Source organism: Thrips palmi, unplaced genomic scaffold (genome assembly GCF_012932325.1).
Source record: "Thrips palmi isolate BJ-2018 unplaced genomic scaffold, TpBJ-2018v1 HiC_scaffold_12, whole genome shotgun sequence".
Lineage (NCBI taxonomy): Eukaryota > Metazoa > Arthropoda > Insecta > Thysanoptera > Thripidae > Thrips > Thrips palmi.
Window position 1 is genome coordinate 2,415,547 of NW_023144623.1, and position 26,568 is coordinate 2,442,114.

The window sequence follows — 26,568 nt, forward strand, 5'->3', positions numbered from 1 at the left end:
TTCTGAAAAATCAGAGTTTTTGTCTTAGTTCTTAAACGCTTTGTCTGAAAGCTTGGTTCAGACTCGAAGTGTCTTAATATTTGTACTCATTCTCAAAATTCATATGAACTTGCGTCAGACTTCCCAGACCTCAAGAGTCTGAATTTCGGATTCAGACTACTTTCTGAAATATGTTCAAACATAAGAGAAAATTGGACAACTTTCTTCCAACTTAACATTGGGTTAACTCACAATCAGTCTTACATTCAATTTAATCCGACTCCGTTTCGGGGACTTCAGACAAAACGAAAGCATTTTTCTCTCCGCTAGGTGGCGCCAGTGTCGGTAAAGAGCCTGCTGTTGTTAAAAACGTTTTATTCTGTTAAATTTTTAATATTTTTAACCCGAAATGGCCATCACTCTATTGGCTATGACGAAACACACGCTCCCATACCAAATTTATATCTGTAGCAAACGCGCGAGTTTAACAATTGACATTTGAAGTTACCTCTCGCGGTTGGCTCCGTGCCGTCGTTCCCTAGGGTGCGTCATGCCAGCTCCAGATGAGTGCAGGGAAGAGTCCCACATCGGGGACATTGCCCTACACTCAATTGTTCACCTAGACGGTTCCTTGTAGTACGTCACTCCTTTGAGGTTCGGATGCGAACATTATCATTTCACCGAGTTACGGGAAAATTTCCTGCTGCCACTTTCAGACAAAACAATCTAGTAATTGAGACAATTTTGTCTGAATTTTTCAAACTACGACCTGTCTGAAAGGTTAAGACTTGTGTAAGTCTGAAAATTTCAGACCAGGATTTAGTCTGAATTTTCAGTAGGATGTTCTGCATATTTACTTCAGTCAAAAAAGTCTGAATTTTCAGCAAAATTTTTTAACAGTGTGGTTTGCAGAGGCCCACGCGAATCGCTCGTTCTCCTAAACGAAGAATAATACTTTGGGTGGTTGAGCTTTTCTTTTAGATGATAAATAAAGGAAGATTTTGGAATTTTTTGAGAGGTTTTAAAATATGGGTTTTTGAGATATCACACTTTAAAAGTTACACCGTTTTTGAAGTTTCAATAATTTTTTTCAAAGAAAACCCCAAAAATTATCTTTTTGTGTAGTTTTGTCTCTTTCCAACGGTGGTCTCGGATTTGAGATACGACGAACGGTTGCCGAGATAATTGCATTTTAGTGCACCCATGTCGCAGGGTTGCCAGCGCCCAGGACTGTTGAAAATAGTAGAAAAGTGACTTAGCACCTTTTAAAATAGTGACAAAAAAGTGACGTCTTTTTGCTAAATAGTGACAATAAAGTTACCTTTTTAGACTAAATTTTGCTATGATCTGTAGAAAATTATCGCTTTTGGCACTTAATTGGAGCTCAAATACATGGTATGTGGGTGTAAGGACCATAAAACCGGAAAAAGGCGCGTGAAACAGAGGCAATGGAATGGTTCTGTAAAGTTAACGGGAACTTTTAAACTCGAAAAAGCATGAAAGCAAAAGCTTTAAAAACAAAACGGTGTTAGGATACATCTCTACTTAAAATATAAAACTGAACCAAATTCTCAAAAAATACAAATAAATCTGATAAAATAGACTGGTCTATCTCGCCCGCAATAGAAGCCGGCCGCCTCCTGATTCACTCGCCTGACCGCGCGACGTGACACAACCACAACGCGCGGTCATATTCAAAAGATCTTATCTGGGCGTTCCCCCCAAGAGAATATTATCTTAAACGCAGACAAATTTTACTCATTTGTCATTTGATTTGGCTACAAATCAATATGATTTGTGATAGAATTCACTTAAACCCTAAGAAGAAAGATCTAAACAACTAAAAGTGCAAGTAGAAATGTATTCCGCTTACTCTCGTGTCCGTCCAGAACGATCGAACTGAGTGAAATGCACCTGCCTTAAGGATAAGATTCTCTTGGGGCGAACGCCCAGATAAGATCATTTGCATAGGACCCCTCGTCAACAGTCACCGCCTTCCGACACAGCGCTGCCGCGCGGTTCGATACCTCGATAGACTTCACAAAACCGGCGGCGGGTGATTTGAACAGTGTTTTGAACCAAAGGCAAATTTACGCTTTTAACGAAGTAAAATGGACATGATACCCTCCGCGAGCTCCAAAAAAGTGACAAAAGTGACAAAATTTCCAGAATAGTGGAAATAGTGATGGCACTTTAGAAATAGTGATAAATAGTGACAATAGTGAGTCGCTGGCAACCCTGCCATGTCGTCATGTATGTGAAAAACTAAATCAGGCCGTAGTTCGGAGCCCGTTGCAGATTTCGAAAAACTGAGTTGGGGTCTTCAAATGGTACCATAAGGCCAACAATCGACCACTATGGCGATGGCCTCCGACAAGGTGTCGGTCCGAGCCCTGTCGAGTTGGCATGGAATGACCCCACTGTGCATTCGCTCAAACCTGAGCCAGCGGCGAACCTTTGCTATGCAGGCCTTTCCTTGGTGCCATCGTGAGCGTGGCAAACAGCCTCGGAACAACGAGCGAAACAAAGGGTCGAACCCTACTAACGCACCGGAACAGCACTCCGACAATGAGGCCCCCGGTGGGGTTCGGCTGTTTAACTTTTCCTTTGGTCGCCACTGGCTCTGGTTTGAGCGAATGCACACTACAGCCGAAGCACCTCCAGCGACGTACAGTGGGCCAGAAGACCGGTGCAGGCGGCCAAAACTCTAGACGCGTTTTGAGCTCCAGAGTAGCTAAGCAGGACTCGAACCGACCGTCTGAGCCCACAAACGGGTTGCTCTCTGGACGAGGAATCCATTGGTGGGGTCACACGTTTGTTCGAGTCCCATTTAGCGACACTGGAGTTAAAAACGCGTCAAGAGTTTTGGCCGCCTGCACCGGTCTTCTGGCCCACTGTGCGACGCCCGCAGCAGGGACTGCGTGGTGGTGAAGGGCAGCCCGCCGACCCGCAGCCACTTGAGGCGGCAGGGCTGCGCCAGGTCGAGCCGCCGGAGCCGCGGCATGGAGCGCACCGTGGTGAGGTGCTCCGACAGCGGGTGCACCGTCTGCAGCTCTTTGAGTGTCGCGGCGGCGCCCTGCAGCACTTGCAGGATCCAGGCAGGGTCCTTGACGCAAAACACGTTGGACATCCGCCGTAGCTGCAGACACAGCACTGCGCATGGTGTCATGCGCTCAAAGTAAGGTACCTCGGAGATGATCCATGCCGGAAGACCAGTGGTATCGGGAAAAACAAAAGGGCGTCGTGCACCTGAGCTCGGCGGTGGCGAGGCTGTGCTGAGTAAGGTGTGGGTACCACCCTCCTCTAGACCGGCTCAAATTTTCCGAAGGTTCGAAATGTTGATGCGCGGATATGGAATTCGGTTCCTTTTCGGATTCTAAGACTCTGAGAATTTTTTGGGATTTTTGAGGTCACCGGAAGTGGTCCCGCACGTCAGGGTAAGTTAGGCGCACTGCTAACTGATAGACTAGCAGTAAAGCGGCCTTAATATTCATTTTACGGGCATATTCCATGAAACAAGTTGTCAGAAATGGTCAAATTGATAAAAATATGAAACGGCTGATTTCAAAAACTCAAAATTTGCAATCTGGGTGCCTACGTGTAAGGGGTAACTGGCATCTATTTTAGCTCGGAACCCTAAAATGAAGTGGATTAAGGCGGAAGACTGTTCGGCAGTCGATTTGGCCCTTCTGGTTTGAGTGCCCCACGTGTCACGTAAGATCACGTTAAAACGAGATGTGACAAAATGTCACTCTCCTTCGAGCATGTAGTCACATTCGTTTGAACGTGACGTCACATTCCTGGAATGCGTGTGAAAGTACTTATGCAAAGCTTTCTACCTCTATGTTACGCAGGGATCCCTTTATGCTCTTGTTGAGCACATTGTGTATCATCTTTTCTTCTTCAGAACTGTGGGAATTTTCTCAATGGGTGTCAGAAAGGATACCAAACATCATTCATTTTGACAGTAACATATATAATTTGAATCTCATTCCGGTCTAAATTTTGTAACAAGCACAATTTAAAACAGCGTGTAAATAATACGAGGCGGCATTTGGACAACCTGCTTAAACAATACAATGACAAAACCAATCTGAAGTTAAAACAGCTAAGAATACGTACATGATTAAAGTTCTAGAAAGCACATCACATAAAGACAACGGAAATCTACATTAACTATTACTACACAGGTGATTACAAGCCGTGCGTTGGCCAAAGGAAAATGCAGTGCAACAGCTCAGCACCACCTGAAGCAGTCTCCAGGGCAACCGGTCGTCTTGGCGTGCGCTGCGAAGGCCGTCCTCTCGATAGAGCCCAGTCTGGAGTGGCAGCCCAAGCGGCACCAGCCACACTGCTTCGCCTTGTCCGGGCAGGTGCCGAACCACGTGCGGAGGTGGAGGCGGGGGTTCCTCTCCAGGGCGTCCTGGGCAAAGTCGTGGAGCCAGGCGTGGGGGCACGCGCCCAGAGGCACGCGCATCTCCAGCGTGGTGAGGCGAGGGGCGGTGGCGGGGCTCACCGCCGGCAGGAAGTTGTCGGTCTGGTACTTGTGGACGTCCAGGGCGAGGGTCCGCAGGGCCGGGAACCGACTCAGCGCCGCGGCCACCTCGCTCAGGTCCGCTTCGTAGCCCCGCAGGTCGAGGGTCTCCAGGACGCTGGCAGAAGGCGACTCGGCCAGCGCGCCCAGCGGGGCGGCGGGGCTCGGCCGCGAGCTGGGAAGCGCCACGGAGCGCAGCTGCGGCGCCGCGCGGAGGAAGGCCAGGGCCCCCGCGGGAAACGGTAAAGGCCCGTTGCGGCCGAGCAGAACGAGAGTGTTGAGGCCTCGCGAGGTCTTCAGCTCGGACAGGTCATCGTACTGGCTGAGAGCGCAGGTCAGAGAGCGCAGCCCGGGTATGGCAGCCAAGAGGGACACGGGAACCGGCGCGAACCCAATGTAGAGACGCACGTGTTCCAGAGACGAGGCGTGCCTCTTGAGCAGCCGTTCCAATAGGAAGGGGCTGTCGCTGTCCTCCAATGAGGAGTAGGTGAGCTTCCTGAGGGACGCGCTCCCCTCAAAGGCGGAACATTCCAGCCAATCATCGCTTGCCACGATGGTGTTTTCGATTATCAGTTCACGTAGCTCTGGCACTTCGTGCACCGCCGTGAACAGCATGCTGACATCCCAAATGTCATTGTTCTCGTAACTCTCCCAAATCAATAGGTGGACCGTATTTAGGCCGCCGAGAGCAGCGGTCTTCTGCACTAGAGCCGCTGTCAGGGCCCCACTGAGGTCTTCCCTCACATCCAACGTGAGCTTGGCGACGACGCACGCAGAGCTAGACATGGCGGTAGACACGGCCTGCAGGGCCTCGGTGGTCGGGTACGGCGCAGTCAGGTCCAGCTCGCGGAGGCAGGGCGCGAACCGGAGGGCGGCGCGCCACCACCGGTCCGCACTCGGTTGCACTGCAAGGCGGCGCCACAGCTCCGGGTCCCTGCAGAGGCCGCGGAGGCGGCGGCACAGCACGCTGCAGCTCAAGACGTCGCCCGGCGGCAGGCAGGCCAGCACCGCCAGCACCACCTCGTCGGGCAGCGTCAGCAGCGGCTGCGGGCACACCGAACTTCAGGTTGCCGACACACACTTCACGTTATGAGCATTTTCGTACGAGACTCCAGTTTTTGGTGCTAATGAACTTTCCGAACGATTTTCGTCCAACAAAATTGTACATGTTCCCCTGTCTTGGTGCAAAATCACGCACTGAAAATGTCTTACGGTGAAAGGCTGCACCAACATATTATCGTCGTGGACATTTTCTCCATAATACCAGCGAAATTCGTCAAAATATCTCGAGGGACAAACACCTTCGAAAAAAATTTGTAGACCGCTATATCAAATTCACGTTGTTTTACGTTATTTCATTGTTATTTCAACGTTATTTCAAGGGTATTTCAACGTTTTTTCGCGTTATTTCACGTTATTTCGCGTTACTTCACCGTTATTTCGACGTTATTTCACGTTATATCAAGGAAAATGTACACCAAAATTCAAGTTGTTTGCCCCTCGAATTATCTATTAGGTACAGTTTATTCTCAATGGTATGTTATAAAGTCAGCTGCACCACCATTATGGAGAATCTTCACTGTACAACATTTAAAGTGCGTACGAATGTCTACGAAAAATTCATCTATGCACGAAAAACTGTGACGTCTCGTACAAAATTCGTACATAAACATTGAGTGCTCAGAGCACTACAAGTCAGACTGCTAGCATTTCCGAAGGGGCGACAGAAAGTCTTGCCAATATTTCGTCAGACCTGAAAGTCTCGCCAAAATTTGGTCAGCCCAAAATGTCTGACGACGAAAGGATCACAAACTTTTATCAGAACACAATGTGGTCTGAATTTTGAACGCAGTCAATAAGATCCACGCGAGCCTGCGACAAAAACGTCTAACTATTTTGAGGTCAAATATAGTCTGACCAAATTTTGACGAGACTTTCTGGTTCAACCGAAACTTAGCAAGACTTCCTGTCTTGTCATGTATCCCCATAGTTTTCAATGTGGGCTGGAATGGAGCCAGCCAGTACGCTATAAAAGCACATTTTAGAAGAAAACCCAGTAAATTAAGGTAAAGCAGGGATCCCTAACACACCATTTAACTAACACTGCTTTCATACCGTAACACACAATACGCAATTGACTTAAAAATAGTCAACAATTGATGACAATTTAGTCTTTATGGTGATCAATATTGTACATGGTTACAAAGGAAACACAGCATATTGATGCTTGAAAAACTATGTAAGCAAAGGACAAAATGTCAATAATGGAGAGAAAAAAGTCAATGCAAATCTGAGAGTGCAGTACCGGCCGCTAGATGGCGCGCTGCTGGTTCCTGGATTTTTTGTTACTTTTGTTCTTTACTCGGCGACGACTGAAAGGGTTTATTGAGTTGTACGGCGCCAAGCATGGAAAAGTGTGTATTTGACGAGCAAACTTATTCCAGGAGCGTGACGTGATGAAGCGAGCAATGCTCGCTCCACCGTTATGTCACCCTCCTGGAATGAGAGTGCAGGCAACTTCAACTTTAGTGGAATTCAGTAACATAGAGGCATAGAGAAAACATCTCACCGATTGATCCATATCCATGGCGAAAGCTGAGCAGGCCTTCTGCTGAGTGGTGCAGCAGCGGCGTCGATGCGGCAGGACAGGAACGAGACCTGATCGAAAAAGATAATCACGGGATTACGTCGATTTTAACTAGCAGGACCGACTTACAATGCGCCAAACGTACGAGAATATGCTCGAACAGAATAGAACGGAGCAGAATGGTAAGGAGGAATGGATCAGGCAGAGTAAGCGGGGCGATTGTAGGCAGTCTAAGCTACAATCAGCTCGCTTAGTATACCCTTCTAACTTCAACGGCTTAAGAGCTAGGGCTGAAAAGCAGTCTCCCGCCGGCACCCCCTAGGCCAGGCCCCATGGTCTATACTTTATTTTCGTAATTCACAAAAATATCAAACAAACCAATTGCTTTCAATATAACTGCAGAATTGCGTCTCAATGTTGCATAATCTGATTGTTATCAGAACATAAGACCATAACAGGGGCTGCAGAGCCTTTTCCATTTAGAAATCAAGAACTTTTAGTAATTGGCGTTACTTAATTTGTAATGCCTACGGCTTAAAAGCTTTGGCAGACGAGGAAGCTTTGGGAACCAAATAAAATTGGCTGCAATTCAATTACTGTGCGTGCACAAAGTAGTAAAATGGTCAGATTTTCTGAAAAAATAAAAAAAAAAGCTAAGAATCCTCAGGCAATAACTTGAAAAGCCTACATCCAGTCACCTTCTAACTACACTTTTAATTATTTCACTTTCTAATCACGAATACTGTACTAAATTGTTTCAAAAGTCTCCATTTTGACTTAAGTTTTTAAACCATGCATCATAAAGTAAATTTCGTCAAATACCTGGACTAATCGATTCAAGCAACCGTAATGATCACTGTAAAAATTAATGTTCGGAATAAACGACGGATCCTTCAACAAAAGAATTGCCAACAGCACTCTACCAAAAATGTCCTGTAAATGCCGTTAATTTATTACCAGTTTTCACTGTAGGTCAATTCACAGCGTTTGCTGTGAACTAGTTCACGGCGTTCACTGTGATCTCGGTTACAGTGTTCACTGTGATCTGGTCCCCAGTAAACACTGTGAGTTTGACGCCGCTGAGCACCGAAGTACTGCAAATCAGGCTCCAATATTCACGGCGTTTACTGTGGCCAGATCACAGTGAACACTGTAACCGAGATCACAGTAAACGCCGTGAACTAGTTCACAGCAAACGCCGTGAATTGCATAACAGCAAACATTGGTAATAAATTAACGGCGTTGACAGGACATCTTTTGTAGAGTGAGTTCCTTCGTTAGTTTACGATAATCTTCGTATATTTACAAAAACCTCGTAAATTTTTTGAAGGACCTCTGGCGATTCTACAAGCACAATGGAAAATTTACGAAGCACCTCCATAACTATACGAAGATCCGTCGTAAGTTTGCAGGGAACCTTCGTTAATAAACAAAGAAACTTCGTGATTGAGAGGTCTGGAATTAACGACTGATCCTTTGGCAACGCAGCCCTGTACCCTATTGTCGTTCCAAATTAAGATCCTCTCTTGAGGCAAAAGATCTCCTGGAGTTTGTTGACGGACGGCTGTCTCAATCAATGGAGTTCCCCCCGACCAAGTCAACCTTTGAAAGGAGGGGGATGCAAAGGCAAAATAGGGGACTTCGGAGGAAATTTAGACCGGAAGTCAGCGACAGGGCGGGAGAAACGAAAAGAGCGTCTCGTGGACGTTGTGGAGCCAGGCATGCGGGTATCACCCGATAAACGTGTGCGCGCCGCCTTCATCCTTACTCCCCCGATTTTCACCCCCACCACAGCTCAGCACAGCTGCGCTACGCTCGTTTGCTTCTCCAGTTCTGTCGCTCACATCCGGTCTACACTCTCAGACTCGTACTGAGTTTTTCTTTAATAACGTATAGACGATTGTGTACATTAATACGCACATTAACATTTTTATTTGTTTCACTAACAAAATAATCAATTTCGTCTTGACAAATCTGTTCAGCTTCTTAACGAAATCCTATTAATGTGCACAATCGTCAATGAATATTAATAAAATGCCAATTGAAGGATGAGAGTGTAGGTTTCCCCCGAAGTACCCTTTTGTATAAAGATGACTACCAGCAGGACTGCAGTTACATCTAATGGCCTAGACCTCTAAAGAAATGTATGATGAATTCGAGGGAACCTATTTAATAGATCTTTCTGAGTGTCCTATGCAAAGAATCTTATCTACAACGCAAGCGAATCTCACAAAGGTTGACCATTTGGGACGGATAAGAGGGTAAGCGGAACACATTTCTACACGCACTAATGGTTTCTTTGATCTTTCATCTTCCTGTTTGAGTGACTTCAATCAGGAATTATTTTGATTTGAAGGTGTCTAAAATGAGCAAACTTAGTGAAATTCGCTTGCGTTGCTGATAAAATTCTTTGAATACAAGCGCCCAGATAAGGTCTTTTGAACAGGACCCCTTGAACTGAAGATATACGAACGTGACAAAGAACGTCAGATGTTTACTCGTGCAAGAATTCTACTCTTATAAGTAGATGAGCAGCAAGACAGCGTTAGAAAATATGAGTTTTAGTCAACAGCTCGCTCATCTAGTTGTACACTCCAGAGCAAAAGGTGAATGGATTGACGAAACTGTCACAGCATGGCGAAGCCTGTTAAGACAAGCCACTATCAGGCGTACTTACCTTGTTACGTTGCGTTACGTAGGGGGAGTGGGAATGGGGAGGAGGAGTGGGAATGGGGAGGGGGGCTTCGCGCTATCAGTGCAGAGGTTACAGACTCTTCCTCTGTTGGTTAAACGCTAATGACAGATCAAACAGGTATAAAATTTAGGGAGTAGACTAATGTTGGCCACCCACAAAAGGCCTACCACCGTGCCAAATTTCAGAATTTGAACTGCGATAGGGAGAAAGCTGCAGAAAAGTGTGGCTGGAGATTTTTGTGGGTGGCCAACATTAGTCACGTAATTTAGGGTGCGTTAAGGGGGCTCATACATGTTAAAAGCACTTCTTTCAAAAAAAATTTTGATGTAGACGAATTAAGATTTTACAATTTCTGTGTTAAAATCCTTTTAGATAATTGAGTAAGCTTCATTTTGGCTTAAGGGAAAGTGACTTTGGACATTTTTTGGAGATTTAGTCGAAACGTTTAAAATTTTGCTTCTCGTAAGATTTTGTTCGCATACTTGCTCAGATCTGTGGGGAAAAAATCAGGGAGACTCATCCCCAGTAGTGTCATAGAATTGACTACAATGGGCTTTATATCTGCAATAGTTTTCAAGAAAAAAAATAAAAACAATTTTTTGTTGAAAAATTTGTTTAAAAAATTGTTAAAAAAATTGTTTTTATTTTTTTTCTTGAAAACTATTGCAGATATAAAGCCCATTGTAGTCAATTCTATGACACTACTGGGGATGAGTCTCCCTGATTTTTTCCCCACAGATCTGAGCAAGTATGCGAACAAAATCTTACGAGAAGCAAAATTTTAAACGTTTCGACTAAATCTCCAAAAAATGTCCAAAGTCACTTTCCCTTAAGCCAAAATGAAGCTTACTCAATTATCTAAAAGGATTTTAACACAGAAATTGTAAAATCTTAATCCGTCTACATCAAAATTTTTTTTGAAAAAAGTGCTTTTAACATGTATGAGCCCCCTTAAGCTAATAGGGCACTACAATGAATCTTGAAACGAAAGATGAAGAACGAAAGTAAACCCTTAAAAAGTTTCTGCGCATGCGTACCGGGTGGTGGGGGAACGTCTGCGCATGCGCAGAAGCTGTTTTTAGGGTTACCAGACATAATGTCCATGAACTTAATGTCCAATGTCTAAATGTCCATGAATTTATGTCCATGTGCATAATGTCCAGGTTTTAATGTCCATGAATGTTAAGTCCAAGGGGTAAATGTCCACGCACAAAAATGACCATGTTTCATAATGTCCTTGAAATATTGGCCAGGAAATACTCCGTTCTGGCAGGAACATTCCAATGGTCAGGGAATCGCCATTTTTGGAGATACTTCCCGCGCGAGGGATGTTCGGGAGGTAGGAGTTCCATTGTTACCCGTCTCATAGTAAAAATTTTCAGTCATGGCAGAAATCATTCAATCTCACAAAGGAAAGCCCCAGTTAGTTTGCATGAGAAACGTCTTAGGGAGAGCGACAATAGGATCATCTGACCTAAGATATTTTCATAACAGCTACACTCTTAAAAGCCTACGAATCATTTGCTTCATAACTACAAAGCAAATGAAGGCGTTGTAGAATTGCTTCGTATTATGAAGAAATGCTTCGTATTACGAAGGATTTTGCTTCATAATACGAAGCATTTCTTCGTAGATTTTACAATGCCTTCATTTTCTTCGTATTACGAAGCGATTCTTCGTAGAGTTTTCACTGTGTGTAGCGTGGTGTTGTTGCTGCGGAGTGCTGGTTCCCGGTGCTGCGACGCGGTGCTGCGGGGATGGTTGAATAAATTTGGACATTCTGACTCATGGACGAAATGGTTTCTGGACCTTAATTTGGAGGACCTTTTTATACATGGACATTTAAACCCCATGGACATTTTTTGGTCGTGGACATTTCGGATCATGGACATTATTTCTCTGGACCTTATATGGTGGAATGGTTTTTAGGGCTCAGTTTTGTTCTTCTCCCACGGGTTTCAGGATTCATTGGAGTACCCCATTGCCGTTCCTGTTACTCCCACCTTACCTTAAACAGAAGTGATGTGAGAAGGCCGCATAACACGGATAATCAATAAATGTAGGAAAAACCTCGTCGACGCTATGATGTTGAAAACGTTTTCGCTGTCGAGTTAGGTTGCTGGAAGTATCGGACAGGGTACTAGGTCTAATGCGCCTTGAATTTTAAGAGCAGATGCGCTTTTGAAATCTGTGCAAATCGGTTTGCCAACAACGGCCTTGATTTTACAATTCTATGCAGCTCGCTCGAGCGTGGCTTCACGCGCTCCCTAACCGTTGTGGTGGGACGTGTGGTGCTTGTTGTGGTGGTAAACATTCACGCGCTCATTCACGTTCAATCCAGAAACACTGTGTAACGTTGGTACGATTGCAGAGGGGTGGCTCTGTTACGCTGCGATTCAGGGCGGGGAGGAGGGGGCTCTTGGTGCAAAATTGAGCAACGTGATTGCCTTATTTTCAAACTACGCTGCTCCTTAGAACGCTTCCGTTTGAATCGGGCATGACACTCGCGTGGACTCGTTTTGAGATCATTGTACGATTGTGCAGAACTTGCTTCTATTTCCTAAAGAGAAACTCAAGTTCTTGGGCTGAGATGTGAGAGAGATTCATAGACTGAACTCGTTAGCGAACCGGATGTTTCACAGCAGCTAAGTGTATACGTGTGCAAATCCTTTGTTAAAGATTACCGGACTTTCTCCTCGCAATTTCCGAACCATCAAAATTGCGGTCTTCCTTCTTGGCCATGGAGTGCCACATCTGTACGCAGCGGTTCGACCCGAGGGACCGCAGGCCGAAGGTGCTTCCCTGCGGTCACTCTTTCTGCTTAAAGTGCCTGCGCCGCCTGGAGAGCAAGAAGTGCCCTCTGGACAACAAGGTGAGTGTTGCGCGTTCTAAGTGCTTATAACTCGTGTCGCGTTTTTGCTGGTGCAAATTGTGCACAAACTTGTGCTTAGACACTTCGAGCAGGGCCCGAAGTGAAGATCAAGAAGAAGAACATAAGCCGGAAACAGCTGCCAACTGCATCATGATGCTTATTTATAGATGATCAGTGTTTATTCTCAATCCAATAAATCAAGAAAGGTTACTTTTGTAAAAGAATTTGATTTGAACCTGTCAAAACTCCCGTAAAAGGCTGATTTCTTGGACTGTTTCCGGTCTATGTTCTTCGTGTTCGTCACTTCCGGCCCTGCGAGATGAATCTAATAGGTACTCTGTTATAAATATCGAAGTACAATATGGCAGTATTGTCTCAAATTTAAGAAGAATGTTGCACACAGCTTACGCTTGCACAAGCTGATGCAGGAAACGAAGTTATCTCCCAAGTCCTCTTCGTTTCGGAGAGAGAGGTTGAGATGACTCTGTTTTTCGTTTTTCCGCGTCAAAGGTTTTGAACAGTAAAAGTACTCTTTGGACCTCCGTGTACTTAACATTCATATCCCCCGAGGATTTTACCATGAGGCCCTAAATTACGCAATCCTAGCAGCCATTGGGAAACCGGTCTCAGCGTGTAATTTCACTCTGTTTCTGCGAGCTCCTGCCTCCCGCTTGCCTCATTCTTACTTGTTTGTTTCTTTTAGATCTTCAAGTCATTGCCAGATAAATTGGCCGACAACTACAGTCTTCTTGAAGCTTGCAACGCGTAAGTCAAAACTTTCCGAGCTTAACCTTATATAATAATAATTTTTCATACTGAAGCCGGGTTTAAGCTCCTTTTTCGGCGGGCAATCACGTAACGATCGTCCTTAAGGTTTTTCTTACGGCGCAAATGTCTGGTGTATAAATTGCGGGGACCGTCCGTACCTGTCCTCCCTACGGATCTTCTGTACTACTTCTTCGTACCCTACTTCATGAGTTTTTATGGGACAATACCGACGTTCCGTACTTCCGTACCACTTTCTTCGGTACATTTTCCGTTCGAAAGTACGGAGTTGTTTTACAGTGGCGTCGCGCCCAAACGACTGTTCATTGTTTGTGCCTTTCCTCAAGGGGAAATCGCTGTGAATTTCGGTGTACTAAGTTCGATGAATTTCAGTCAAATTTCGATGAATTTCAGTCGAATTTCGATGAATTGAAGTCAAATTTCGGTGTACAAATGGGGCTTGAGTTGTTTCTTCTTGCTTTTCCCGCAGGCCCGCGGAGTCGACCCACCCCCGCTTGTGGTGCCGGAGGTGTAGCAAGAATCCGAGCGACGACTGCGTGGAACAGGAGCACCCGGTGACCACCTTCAAAAAGTGGCGGGCCAGCGAGGTCGAGTCGACAGTGGAAATGCTGGAGGGACACGCGAGCATCTTGGACGGGTTCGCACACGCGGTGGACGCCGAGGCCGTCTCCGCGGAGGTGGCCGACTTCCACCAGGAGCTGGAACAGTGGAAGGGTCGCTTGGTGGGCGACTTTTGACTTTGAGTAACACTTGTGCGCCCACCCCCTCAGAAGCCCCCCTTCAGAGGCTATGTCACCACAGAGACACAGAGACCTCTGGTAGCCGTTTGCCCATGTTTTGGTGGTGCTGTAATGCGAGTTTGAATTTTAGTGTCCGCCCAACTTGTTTCTCGCTCGCCAAAACGAGACGTAAAGAAAGAAAAGCTTAAATTAATCTTATGTAATATTTAATTTTATTAAATGGTTATGACTCGTTCTTTACAATTGTATAATGGCTATCAAAAGTGGTGGATGTCTGCCCTGTTTACCCAAATTTTGAACATTATGTAAAGATCGAGTTAGTGTTGGAACGAGAGGAGCAATTCTACGACTTTACCCCAGTAGGACCTATTAAGGCGACGAGAACGACTCGGGTGAGGAAATGAAACAAATCGACAAAGAAATCAAAGAAAGAGAACATAAATTGTTCTTTTCTATCAGTTCGTTCATTAAAATATCACGACCACAAGAAAATGCAATGTAATGTAATTTTTTTATGTTGGTAACGCGGGTACATTTGAATCAGAACCTGAAAGCGAATCTGTCTATCAATTTCAATGTTGTGTCAGTGGCGTGCGAGGAGGGTACATTTGAATCAGGCGAATCAGGGCAAAATGGCAAAATCACTCTTCAGGAGCCGCCACCTGTTGATGAAGAAATTGGCTCCATGCTAAGCAAGACTTTCTTCTTGACGAGTTTGAGGAACAGATTGTTGGCAGTGAGTAAAGAAAAAGGGGTTGCTCTTTCATCATGTGGAGTCAAACATGAACAGTAAGTTCTGCGTTTACTGAGTGAAGCATTCAAGATTGATATATTTTTATCAATTTCTTTAGTCTGGCAGTGGTATTGTTTGGCCTAAAGCAGGTATCATGCGAGAAAAGAAGCTATGGATACCCCCAACATGCAGTGCCAAGAACACCACAATCGAGTTCACCAGTATGGTGAATAATATGTGGCGTGACGAATCACTTGCCGTGTGTAGTTTTCCTTTAGACAGTGACTTTAACCTTAACGTACTGTACACTTTTGGTCACCTCTTTGAAAAGGTCAGTGCACATTACCAGCCACACAAATGCTGCAATTTGCCAAATGTATTTAAAAATACTAAAAAACCAAAACAATTTTCTTTTAAGAAATGCACAAAATCCACAAGAAACATTATTACAACATTACAGAAGAAACGTTACTGTTTTTTTAAGGCCAGGGACAGGTGAAAAAATGAAGAAGTTTGGTGAAATTGAATGAAATGAGTTCTGGGTGGAAAATGGTCCTTTGGACCTTCCTCTTTCAGGATCTGTCGGGACTTCGACTATCCGGGACCTGGAAGTGCTTAAAATACATCTTTTCGCACACTCCTGCATTTACGACACTTTAGTAAAATTGTCCGTTTTGCCATCAAGGGGGGAGGGGGGGGGAGGGTTCTAGCGAAAATCTTGCCATTTTCAAAATGAACCCCATTGTCATAATTTGTTAGGAATATGAAATCATACTTCAAAGAGACTAAGATTTGATTTTTGAAGGCATATGCTAGGTCTTGAACCCAGTCGAATTGTCTTTTTTGGACTGTTTTGGCTTTATTTAGCCGTATCTTGAACAATCCTCTTGCGCATACTATTTTGACGTAAAAGGCTTATCTTCACATTTTGCACTTCTTCGATTCATTTTAAAAAGATTCCAGCATGCCTAGTTCAAAATTTCCATTATATTAGTAATCACATGCTTTTTTCATCTAAGAAGTCACTAAAACTTGTCTATTTTGTACATTGTTGATCAATTTAAGGGAAATGCATGCTTTAGAAGCTTGCCAATGATAATGTAATGGACATTTTCAGTTGTGCATGCTGGGATCTTTTAAAAATGAATCGAAGAAGTGAAAAATATCCAGGTCAACCTTTTACGACAAAATAGTATGCGCAAAGGAGATTTTTTTGGCTGAAAATCCATTAAAACCTGTCACCAAACTTTAAACGCCCTTTTCTCCGAAGACATTTTTTTAACATTTGAATGGTCCTGTGCGCATACAGTTTGAAGTGTCGTCAATGATATTTTTTCCACTGACTCAGTAGGTTATTGCGAGGAAACGCAAGTGACAGTTTTTGTATATTCCACCCAGAAGTATGGTTTTGGATATCGGTTTTTACAAAAAAAGGGAAAATCTTTGGTTTTTGAAAAATGTCAAAATTGAAAAGTTGGTATTTTGCTATCAGTGCCGGAAACTAAAATCTGTCACTTGCGTTTGTTCTTTGGACTTAGACGAACAAAAAAATATGTCGGTCAGGTCAATAACCCAAAATGGGAAACGCACAGGAATTTTTTAACAAACACTTAAAAAATTATAAAAAAGCCTGTATCTCAGGAACCGCTTGATATTATGGGATGGGATTTTGGGTGAAATAGTTTATCATCAAGAGTAAGATTTTGACAGAAAATAAGAAGTTTTGGGCCAGCAGTTTCTGAGATCATTTTTTCACCTGTCCCTGGCCTTAAATACGTTCTTCGGGCAAATGCCTTCATGTTTCTCAATCCTCTCCGGATGAAACCTGCGCTCACATTTTGAGCACTGCACCAATTGTTGCTCAAATGATTTCCACTCGTCTTCGGTGAGTTCTTCAGCATTTGCATTTGCCATTGTTAAGCCATTCTATAATAAAGAGGAAAAGCGTAAGTGTTTACAAACTAGGGTGAACTGCAGCAAAAATTTTCATAAACTCACCATTTCTGCGAGCAACGCTGTCATCTCATCAAAGTCTTCTTTCCTCTTTTCCATGATCTCTTTAAGTCTTTTCGGTATGACTCTGAATTGAGATAGCAATTGAAGAAGCTCTCTTTCATTATCGAGTGACTTCCAAACATCCGCCCAAGCCAGAGCCTTCACAGCTGCAGCAGCCTCTTCATTTTGTGATGCATCTTCAGCCTGTTCAAAGTTAAGTTAAATTTTATAAAAACCCATAAGAATGGATTAGTTAGTTAATTTTACAACAGCTTTCTCACTCACCTCAGGTCGGTTTTGGCAAAGTTCCTCAGGACATCCACATTCCTCTGAGCAAAAGGCACTCGTTTTCCTACACGTGCACTGCTTTGTATTGCACAGTGTCTTTCGACAGTTGCACATTTTCGGACTAGAATGAGGAACCATTAGAGAGCCTGGATGAGCCTGGATACTGTGAGAGAGTCGTCAACCGATCTCGACGCTGATTGGTTGCCAATGGAGCTGGTGGTGCGCATAACCGGCTTGCTTTGGCGCCAAACGTAAGAAGTTGTGTTCGGAGAGAGTGAATGAATGTAGTGCATTCAAATCGGTTGTCTGTGATATGTAGTGGTGAGTGAAATGTGTACACACATTCTAGGACGTGCTTTGGTAGCCTCAATCACAGCTGGAGAATCACCAGAGGCCACCAGAGGTCTCTGTGGTGTCATAGCCTCTCAAGGGCGGCTTCTGAGGGGGTCGGCGCACAAGTGTTACTCAAAGTCAAAAGTCGCGCATGGTGGCGGCGAGCGGACGTCTGCGGGACGCTCAGGACGAGGACCAAGCCGCCTGGGAGCGGGCTCAACGGAGCGCAAGACGCATCTGTAAGCGAGAGAAGCCACCCTCTACGAATGTCAGGCTGCCGTGTCGCGTCGCGTAGTCGGGTACATAGTAATAACTCTGCGATGAGAAGTCTTTTATTACGAAGAAAATGAAGGCATTGTAAAATCTGCGAAGAAATGCTTCGTGTTGTGAAGCAAAATCCTTCGTAATACAAAGCATTTCTTCGTAGTACGAAGCATTTGTTCATAATACGAAGCAATTCTACAAGGCCGTCATTATTTGATCCAGGAAGCGGAAGAAGGGGATAACTCAATTTTGGCCATTTTTCAGGAGAAACAAAAAACTGTTAGCAGGGAAAACTAAAGCAAAACAAATGAATGTTGCACATGTTAATTATTTCAAAAAGCATTAGTAAAATTTTGGAAAAAATATCAAAAGTGTAAGGTCACTCCGTAGAGGATTTCTGTGACTTATCACTTTCCGTTGAAATGGAAAACAGAGTCAGCTCACCTTATATTTCCTAAGCAAAGAGGAATTTGGAGACAAGTCAAGTGGAACAATAGTCTGCATAAAGTGTATGTTACTCTGATGTACTTTTTGGACTTAGCTCTTTTTTCCGAATTGAAATTTAAAATTTAGGGGGGTTAAGTTGAGTTGATTCTTTTTACACTAGATTCATAAAAACACAAGTTGAGTTATATCCTTTTGCCAATTTGTCAAACGGACTCATGTAGACTAAGGTTGAGTTATCTCCATTTTCCAATGAAATTTAGACTGTAAAAGGGGTTAAGTTGAGTTATACCCTTTTTCCAAGTGGATTTTCTCCTAAACTGCTTGGAATTCAGTCAAATAATTTGGTGTAATGATGTAAACCATTCTAAGGCACATTAATAAAATAAAAACTCAATTTGGGGATAAGTCAAGTTATTCCCTTCTTCCTCTTCCTGGATCATTTTTCGTAGTTATGAAGCAAATGCTTCGTAAGCTTTCAAGAGTGTGCCGGGTACCAGCTTGAAGGCAGTAGTGCGCCTCACGGCAAAACCATCGTCCGGGTTTCCCAGGCGCACCCTGGAAAAATGCCCTGTTTTTCCAGGGTGCGCCTGGGAAACCCGGACGTTGGTTTTGCCGTGCTCGACTGCCTTCAAGCTGATCGTAATTTTCGGGGATCCTTAACGTCGAATGGTTATCATTACGTTGTCATAAGCGTTGAAGAGCGTTTAAATTATGACCCGTAACTTTTGACTTCTTGGATAAAGTTATTTTTTCTAGTTTCTCACTCGTATTTCGAAGTCTTTGTAACAGTCCAACCCTAAACCTTTTGTGAACATTGCCTTCTGTTACTTTTTGAAAGCAGTGTGAGTTAAATAGTTGGATGTTAAGTTAAGCCACCCCGCCCTCCTATACTGATTTTTCTTTTCTTTGACATAATTTTGAGCTACGAATAAAATATCAATCGAATACATAGGTTACTTTTCTCGTAATGATCGTTTTCCGAAACCTCTGCATTTTCACTGGTGTGCCCCCTTAATTTGCACCCTTCTTAACCCAATTTTTTAACCCTTGTATGCCATGCTTCGCAGTGCTGGGTCCAAGCACCTCCCTGATCGTGCATGACCTCGCCGACCCCACTGTGGCAAAAACCTACGGAAAATTCTGTAAGCAGCATGTCGGAATTCTCCGTAGCCCCCTTATCAATATTCTCCGTAGGCTCTTACAGTATTTTCCGTAGGACCGCACAGTATTCTCCGTAGGACCTTACAGTGATCTCCGTAGGACTATACAGTCTTCCAGGTCCTACGGAGAATACTGTGCGGACTTACAGAGAATACTGTACGACCCTACGGAGAATACTGTAAGAGCCTACGGAGAATATTGATAAGAGGGCTACGGAGAATCCTGGCAAAAAATTAACAGAATTTTCGGAACCTTTTTGCCACAGTGCCGTCCACTGTATGCAGTGTGACACTGCGGCGCGGCGTCGAGGGCGACTTGAGGTGGGCAGGCGACGTGCGGCCCGCGGAGGACGCGGGGGCCCGCCTACTGCTGAGCCGAATGAAGCTGAGCGGGAAACTACAGCTGGCCGGCAACCGCATGCCGCCGTACTGTGAATGTAAGTCTGCACACCACAACTTGGACGAGACACAACAGGTTTTTGTGCACACCAATTGATCCATGAAGCGGAAGAAGGGGATAATTCAATTTTCATCATATTTCAGGAGAAATCAAAAACTTTGCAGGGTGTACTTAATGCAATCGATGAATGATGCAATTGCATTTTTGTCGAGAAAGCCTAAGAAATAACTGTGAAAATTTTCATACGTGTTGCATAACTCTGTAGACAGTTTCTGTGATTTAAATCTTTTGGAATGGACTCCGGAACCATATTAATTTGGTTCCCCCAAACAAGGGGGAACTTGGAGACAGTTCAAGTGGAGCTGTGGTCTGCCTAGAGTCTGTATTTCTGTGGTACATTTTTGGAGTTACCTCTTTTTTCCAACTAGTGATGGGGAGTGAAGTTGAGTAGATTCTTTTCACGTAAGATTCATAAAGACACAAGTTGAGTTATCTCCTTTTGCCATTTTGTGCGATGGAGTTATGTGTACTTCAGTTGAGTTACCTCCATTTTCTGATAACATTTAGACCGTAAAAGGGGTCAAGTTCAGTTTAATCCATTTTTTATGAGGATTTTCTTCCTAACTGTTAGGAATTGGGTCAAACAATTTGGTGTAATGATGCAAACCATCCTGAGGCACAATTTGTAAGATTAAAACTAAATTTGGAGATAAGTTAAATTATTCCCTTCTTCCGCTTCCTGGATCAACTTTGCATATAATTTCTGCACGAAGAACAGTACACATTTCTTAATTTTTGTGCAAAATCGGGTACAAGTTGGTACTAAAAGTTTGTGTGCACAGTACTAAATGTGTTCAAAAACATTTAGTACTAAATGGGTTTAAAAACGTTTAGTGTGTGCCAGTTGCCGTTTCGGAGGGCAGGGGGAGTGGCTTAAAGAAGGGTGGTTGAGAAGTCAGTTTCAGGGTTTATAAACACAGTACTTTGTCAGAGCAAAATCAACTAAGACGGACCACTTCTTCCGGTGACCCTCTCCGATTTGCCTGATTTTTTGTAGGCTTAATAACTACCTAAAGGAGAGTCTAAAGCCAAAATATTAGGTCCGACAAAAATTTATTGACCGAGATATGGCCAACTTAAGTTTAACTTTTGGAGGAAAAACACAAATTTGGGTATTTTGGACTAATTTTACACTTTTCATGGTAGAGGGCTAAAATTTGGTCACCTTATGTAAAATTGACCAAGGAACAAGAATATGACCTCAGATTTGACCTCCGACGAATACCTGCAGAGTAAACCCCCCAAAACACCTTCAAAACACCTAAAAAAACAGTTTTTTCTTGGGGTTTCTGGGAAAAATATGTGGACAAAAACTTCTGATGATCTTATCTTGTAGAAAATGACGCGATGAATCGAATGAGACCACGCGCAGATTTTTATGTCAAACCGTTTAGGAGATATAGCTGATCAAAGTATGCAAATTTTGCCATTTATTCTTTAAAAAATGGAGGTTTTGAGCATAGTTTGACGTTATCTGCCTTCTTGGTGTGTGTGGGTGATCCTATCTTGTAGAAAAAGACGCGCTGAATCGATTGAGACCACGCACAGAGTTGTATCTCAAACCGTTTAGGAGATATAGTGGTTTAAAGTATGGGCACGGGAGAGCTCCTGTAAACACCCGACAAGGCAGGCGTGTTTGGCGGGCCTGCCTTGTCGGGTGTTTACAGGAGCTCTCCCGTGCCCATACTTTAAACCACTATATCTCCTAAACGGTTTGAGATACAGCTCTGTGCGTGGTCTCAATCGATTCAGCGCGTCTTTTTCTACAAGATAGGATCACCCACACACACCAAGAAGGCAGATAACGTCAAACTATGCTCAAAACCTCCATTTTTTAAAGAATAAATGGCAAAATTTGCATACTTTGATCAGCTATATCTCCTAAACGGTTTGACATAAAAATCTGCGCGTGGTCTCATTCGATTCATCGCGTCATTTTCTACAAGATAAGATCATCAGAAGTTTTTGTCCACATATTTTTCCCAGAAACCCCAAGAAAAAACTGTTTTCTTAGGTGTTTTGAAGGTGTTTTGGGGGGTTTACTCTGCAGGTATTCGTCGGAGGTCAAATCTGAGGTCATATTCTTGTTCCTTGGTCAATTTTACATAAGGTGACCAAATTTTAGCCCTCTACCATGAAAAGTGTAAAATTAGTCCAAAATACCCAAATTTGTGTTTTTCCTCCAAAAGTTAAACTTAAGTTGGCCATATCTCGGTCAATAAATTTTTGTCGGACCTAATATTTTGGCTTTAGACTCTCCTTTAGGTAGTTATTAAGCCTACAAAAAATCAGGCAAATCGGAGAGGGTCACCGGAAGAAGTGGTCCGTCTTAGTTGATTTTGCTCTCAGTAAAACTGCAGAAGTGCCAAAAGCAGTGTAAAGCAGACGGTTCGACCAACATTCATCAAAATTTGCACACATAATCGTAATTTTAACAAAGATGCTCGCGTGTTTACTGGCTCTACTCTTTAACTATTCAACCGGCTCCAATCCGTGACACCAACGCTTTGGCGCTTGTTGATTTACCATAAAATCTAAAGTAACGCTTCAGGACGTTACGCTTGAAATAAAGCATACTCTAGAAACGCCTTCAGGGGGACTCTCGGCAGAAGAGCCTGCTACGCTTGATTTCAAGCGTAAATTGATTACGCTTTAAAACAGAGGGTAACACCACGCTTTTAGTGCATTCCATTGCATGATACTGCCCCTCTCTGGGTTACAGTCTGGGAGGAACGTTCGAATGAGTTGGAGACCCCGCAGGACTTCTCTGCCAGGATGGAGGTGGGCTCCAGGGTGAGACCCGGCAAGGACTGGCGCTGGACCCACCGTCCTGAGGGGCCCGGCACGGTCACCGACAGCAGGATGGAGACGAAAGTTGTCGAGTGGGACGGCCCTCGCGGCTTAGTGAGCGGGACTTGCTGCGTTGGTCCGGGAAATATGTCCATCCGTCCGATGTCGCCCGCTCCTATGGTGAGTACGCTCATTGCTCTTCTGAACAGGTCGGGCGATAAGCTATTTTTCAGAGACATCAGACATGCACCGAACTCAACTCAATGTAGGTCGAATATCCCACATTTTAAGACTTCTGACGCCGATTGCTGAGGAATTTTCGGGTTGAACCCTTAATCCACTTACCCGAATTATCGCATCAGTCACAACCTTCAGTTTTTCTCGCACTTGAGAGCGACCAAATAGCGGCGTCTGACTGTAGTGTGGGTTGAGCTTGTTTCCTGCTCTCGTTTTCCATACCCAAAACAGGTTTGCCACTTCCCCAATCCGGGTAGAGGATGGGTTATATCGTATTCGCTATATGCGGACTAAAAAGGGGCAAGAAAATTAGCACTTACTTCGGGTGAAACATTTTGGCACCTTTTAGTGCACTCACTCAACGACTTAGCACTTTTTGGTCCATTTTTGAACTTAAGCTGCAAACAAGTGGTTTTTGCTCTGTCAAGTGTGATTTGATGAGTTTGCACTGTAGTGTTAAAGTAGCACCGCTAGGAGCGAAATTTCGATAGGAACTTACACATCTAAATCGCGAGGGGTTAACCCTTGTTGAGATAGCTCCCTGTAGTCTGCTGTTGCGCTGAAGTGTATTGCGGTCTTGGAAAGGGAGGGTAAAGTTGGTTACCCTTCCTGTTACCAGTTCTGGTGACCGACTTCAATTCGTATCTGTTGCAGAAGTCGCCAATCGGAGCTCAAGAAGGGGAACACTTCCTGGATGTAGGAACGTCCATCTCCAGATCAAATCTCCAAAGCATGTGGGATTTGTTATCAAACGGCAGTCTTGCCCAGGTAATGAAGGTTTAAAATTTGTTGTTGAGACTTGATGCGAGGCTCCAATGGTCTCTGAACTTTTCATGTCAGGATAATCATCCAACCTGCACCCAAATCAGTTCGCTCTTATCACAATCAAAGAAATTGAGAAGCTTGTCCACCGCATTTTCACAAGTTTGTGACGAACTAATAAGAAAATCCGTAGTGAACTCTAGTAGATATTTCTGAATTTGTTATTAAATTTCCGAAATCCAGTTAAAAAACTATTTAACTTTCTTTTAAAAGGGTGCAAAAAGCTTACACGAAAATGAACGATAAAATAAAAAAAAACCATTGAACAAATTTGCTGACGCTTTTTAAAAAACTGCCTTGACAATTGGCTGTCTTCCAATAGCTATTTGAAATTTTTCATTGTCATGGTTGCCCATGCAATCGGTAAAGGAGCTCCGTAAAGTAAACTTAGTCAATTTGTGATGAAATTGTCGTTGGGTTTCAAGAGACAAAAACGCCATCCACGATTTTGTCGGGACAACAACATTGCAAAAAATTACGGACCCAAAACCACGGAGACCTCTGTGGTTTTGGGCACGGAGCGACGCTATTAAAATTGACAGGATTCTCCGTAGTTTTTTCTCGCAGTGAAATTTTCACAGTGCACTGTGTACTGCCAACACGATTGTATCTCATGCCGTTTCAACTTCGCAGGTGCGCTTCCTGGTGGGCCTTCCCTTCTCCGCGTTCCCGCCCTGGTGCCAGAAGGTGCTGGAGCAAGTGACGCCCCAGCTGGAGGGCCGCAGATGGCCTCCCCTCTGAAAGGCCACCTGGAGGTGGTCGCAGGCATGCCGCACCTGCGCGCCCTGAGCATCACCGGCTTGACTGGAGAGCACCTGGAGCTGGTGAACAAGAGGGCGTCGCTGCGCAGCCTGGAGCTGCACTGCAAGTTGGACGCCCCGCTGCCGGAGCTGACCTCCGCGACGCCCGCCTCCGGCCTGCAGTGGCTGCGCTGCGGCGTGCACCCGCTGTCCACTGCCCTGGCCCTGGCGCGCACGCACGCCGACACACTAGAGGAGCTGCAGCTGGTGGCGGCCTCCACGGAGCCCTACGGCTGCCCCGACCTGGCCCAGGAGGTGCGCGACTGCCGCTTCAAGAAGCTGAAGAGGATGGTGTTGCTGCGGCAGACGGGCTACGGCGCGCTGTGTCGCCACGACAAGACCACCTGTCGGGCGCAGCTGGAAGCACTCTGGAACATGTTCGTGCAGCGCAACTTGGAGGTCGCTGTGATTTGCAATGAGTGCAACAGCGAGGACTTCCAGAATTTGTGAGTGTTTTGGTGAAACCGATTTCATGTCGCTGCGTTCCGACAATTGTTTCATCCTATCAGTTTTCTCAAAACAGTATCAAAATCTCTACGATATACTTTCTAGTTCTTTTTCTTTTCCTTGTGTTGGGTGAAAACTCGTTTTGTATTATTCATGTCTTGACTTTGTCTTGGCTGTTGTTTTTTTCTTAATCTGATGATGATGTGTGAATTTACCGTGCAGTCCACTGTTAATGTCCTCAGTCGGAAAGTCTTCGTAGTTTTATTTACTTTTGTGCAGGTAGTTTTATTTACTGTGGTGCAATTATTTTATACTACCACATTTCATAGATAATAAATTTGAATGAAAATCCATGTTAGTTTTTGATCTGACTTCGTAACAGTTTTTCCAGAACGTCTCTGAAAGATGGTTAGCTGAAAGCAGGTATTATTCTAAAGAAACAGTACGCACTCATTATCCTGTGGTTTGTTTATTACAAGTATTTCATGTCAGTGAATACATATTAGTTATCACACAACGTCAAAGGATTTAATAGCAATATGAAAGGCTTCACATACCCTCTTCTTAATTCAATGTTCCTAGAACCTGATAGACTTCATTTCCGGAAAATGACATTCAAACAACTCATGGTTTTTAAAAAAATCTCCAACTCAATAACTGAAAAGTAAAACGGAACGTTGTTTCAATTTCTGAAGGAATAGTGAGTAACTCCACCCCAAGGTGGACCGAAATCTGGGATTGGGTCACGGATTCGGTTCAAACTTTGTGGGTTCAATAGGTACCACTAGGACCTATCAGCCCTAAAAGGAAAGTTGGCTAGCTCAAATAGAACCTGAGATATTTGCATTTTTCTAAATTTGACTAATTTAGCGGAAAAATGTCGCTTTCTGATTTTCTTATGGTAAAAGTTGTTTGCTTAGTTCTGGCTTATGTTTCTTCTTTCTAGTCATAAAAAAAGAAGAAAAATGGTGGTAGGCCAAGTTTTGTACGTTGCTTGGTTTGGCCTACTCGAGCAATTTTGTCGAATTCATCGAAACTCTCGTACCCAAAATACTCCACCTTGGATTTGACCCTGGTAAGTCTCATTTCACTTCTTTTACTCTAATTAACAATTGCTATATAGTCCCTAGCACCAACAATTCCATTTAAGCCAGAAAATCAAAAACACATTTTTCAATTTTCTACTTTGACCTAATTTTGTCGCTTTTGTCAAGGTTGGGGCTTCTACATGAGCTTGGGTGATAGGAAAGATCCTCCCTGCCCTCAATTTAGATAGTATCAACACAAACAAAGAAACCCAAACTCAAAGTGCACTAAAATTTTATAAGGAAATTGTTTCGAGCAAATTTTACAAGCTTACGAGGGGTGTGAGGAATTTAAATCGGAGGAAAATGTGATGCTTCAGCCAAAAGTGGATTTGTGGTTCATTAGTTAGCTTTCTCTGGTAGGATTGGTGCTCTTTTAACCATGAGAATGTTCCTCCTTGATAATCAGTGATAAAACCCTCACTCGGTATAGGGTTGTTGGACTTACGATTTCAACGCATTAACAAAGTAATGACCCATTTATTTAGGTTGTTTGCAACGTATAAGTTCAACC

General features: G+C 44.0%; 2 protein-coding genes across 5 annotated transcripts; one reads left to right on the forward strand and one right to left on the reverse strand.

The window, feature by feature from the left end:
- Positions 1-3,724: 3,724 nt before the first annotated feature.
- LOC117640114 lies at positions 3,725-13,272 on the reverse strand. Its single transcript, XM_034376372.1, has 3 exons — positions 13,246-13,272; positions 7,083-7,171; positions 3,725-5,557 (listed from the first exon to the last, which is right to left on the reverse strand). Exons 2-3 carry the CDS (start codon positions 7,098-7,100, stop codon positions 4,217-4,219), a joined length of 1,359 nt encoding a protein of 452 aa, XP_034232263.1. The 5' UTR covers positions 7,101-7,171; positions 13,246-13,272; the 3' UTR covers positions 3,725-4,216.
- On the forward strand, positions 9,648-24,596 carry LOC117640118. 4 transcript variants are annotated; one of them, XM_034376380.1, is made up of 6 exons: positions 9,648-9,706; positions 12,475-12,667; positions 13,371-13,432; positions 13,923-14,175; positions 23,555-23,668; positions 24,356-24,596. In XM_034376380.1, the coding sequence occupies exons 2-6, from the start codon at positions 12,536-12,538 to the stop codon at positions 24,461-24,463; spliced, it is 669 nt and encodes a 222-aa protein (XP_034232271.1). In that variant the 5' UTR covers positions 9,648-9,706; positions 12,475-12,535; the 3' UTR covers positions 24,464-24,596. The 4 variants fall into 4 exon arrangements, with proteins under 4 accessions (XP_034232271.1, XP_034232270.1, XP_034232268.1 ...); XM_034376379.1 differs by lacking the exon at positions 9,648-9,706 and adding an exon at positions 11,781-11,854; XM_034376377.1 differs by lacking the exon at positions 9,648-9,706 and adding an exon at positions 11,902-12,387.
- Positions 24,597-26,568: the final 1,972 nt, after the last annotated feature.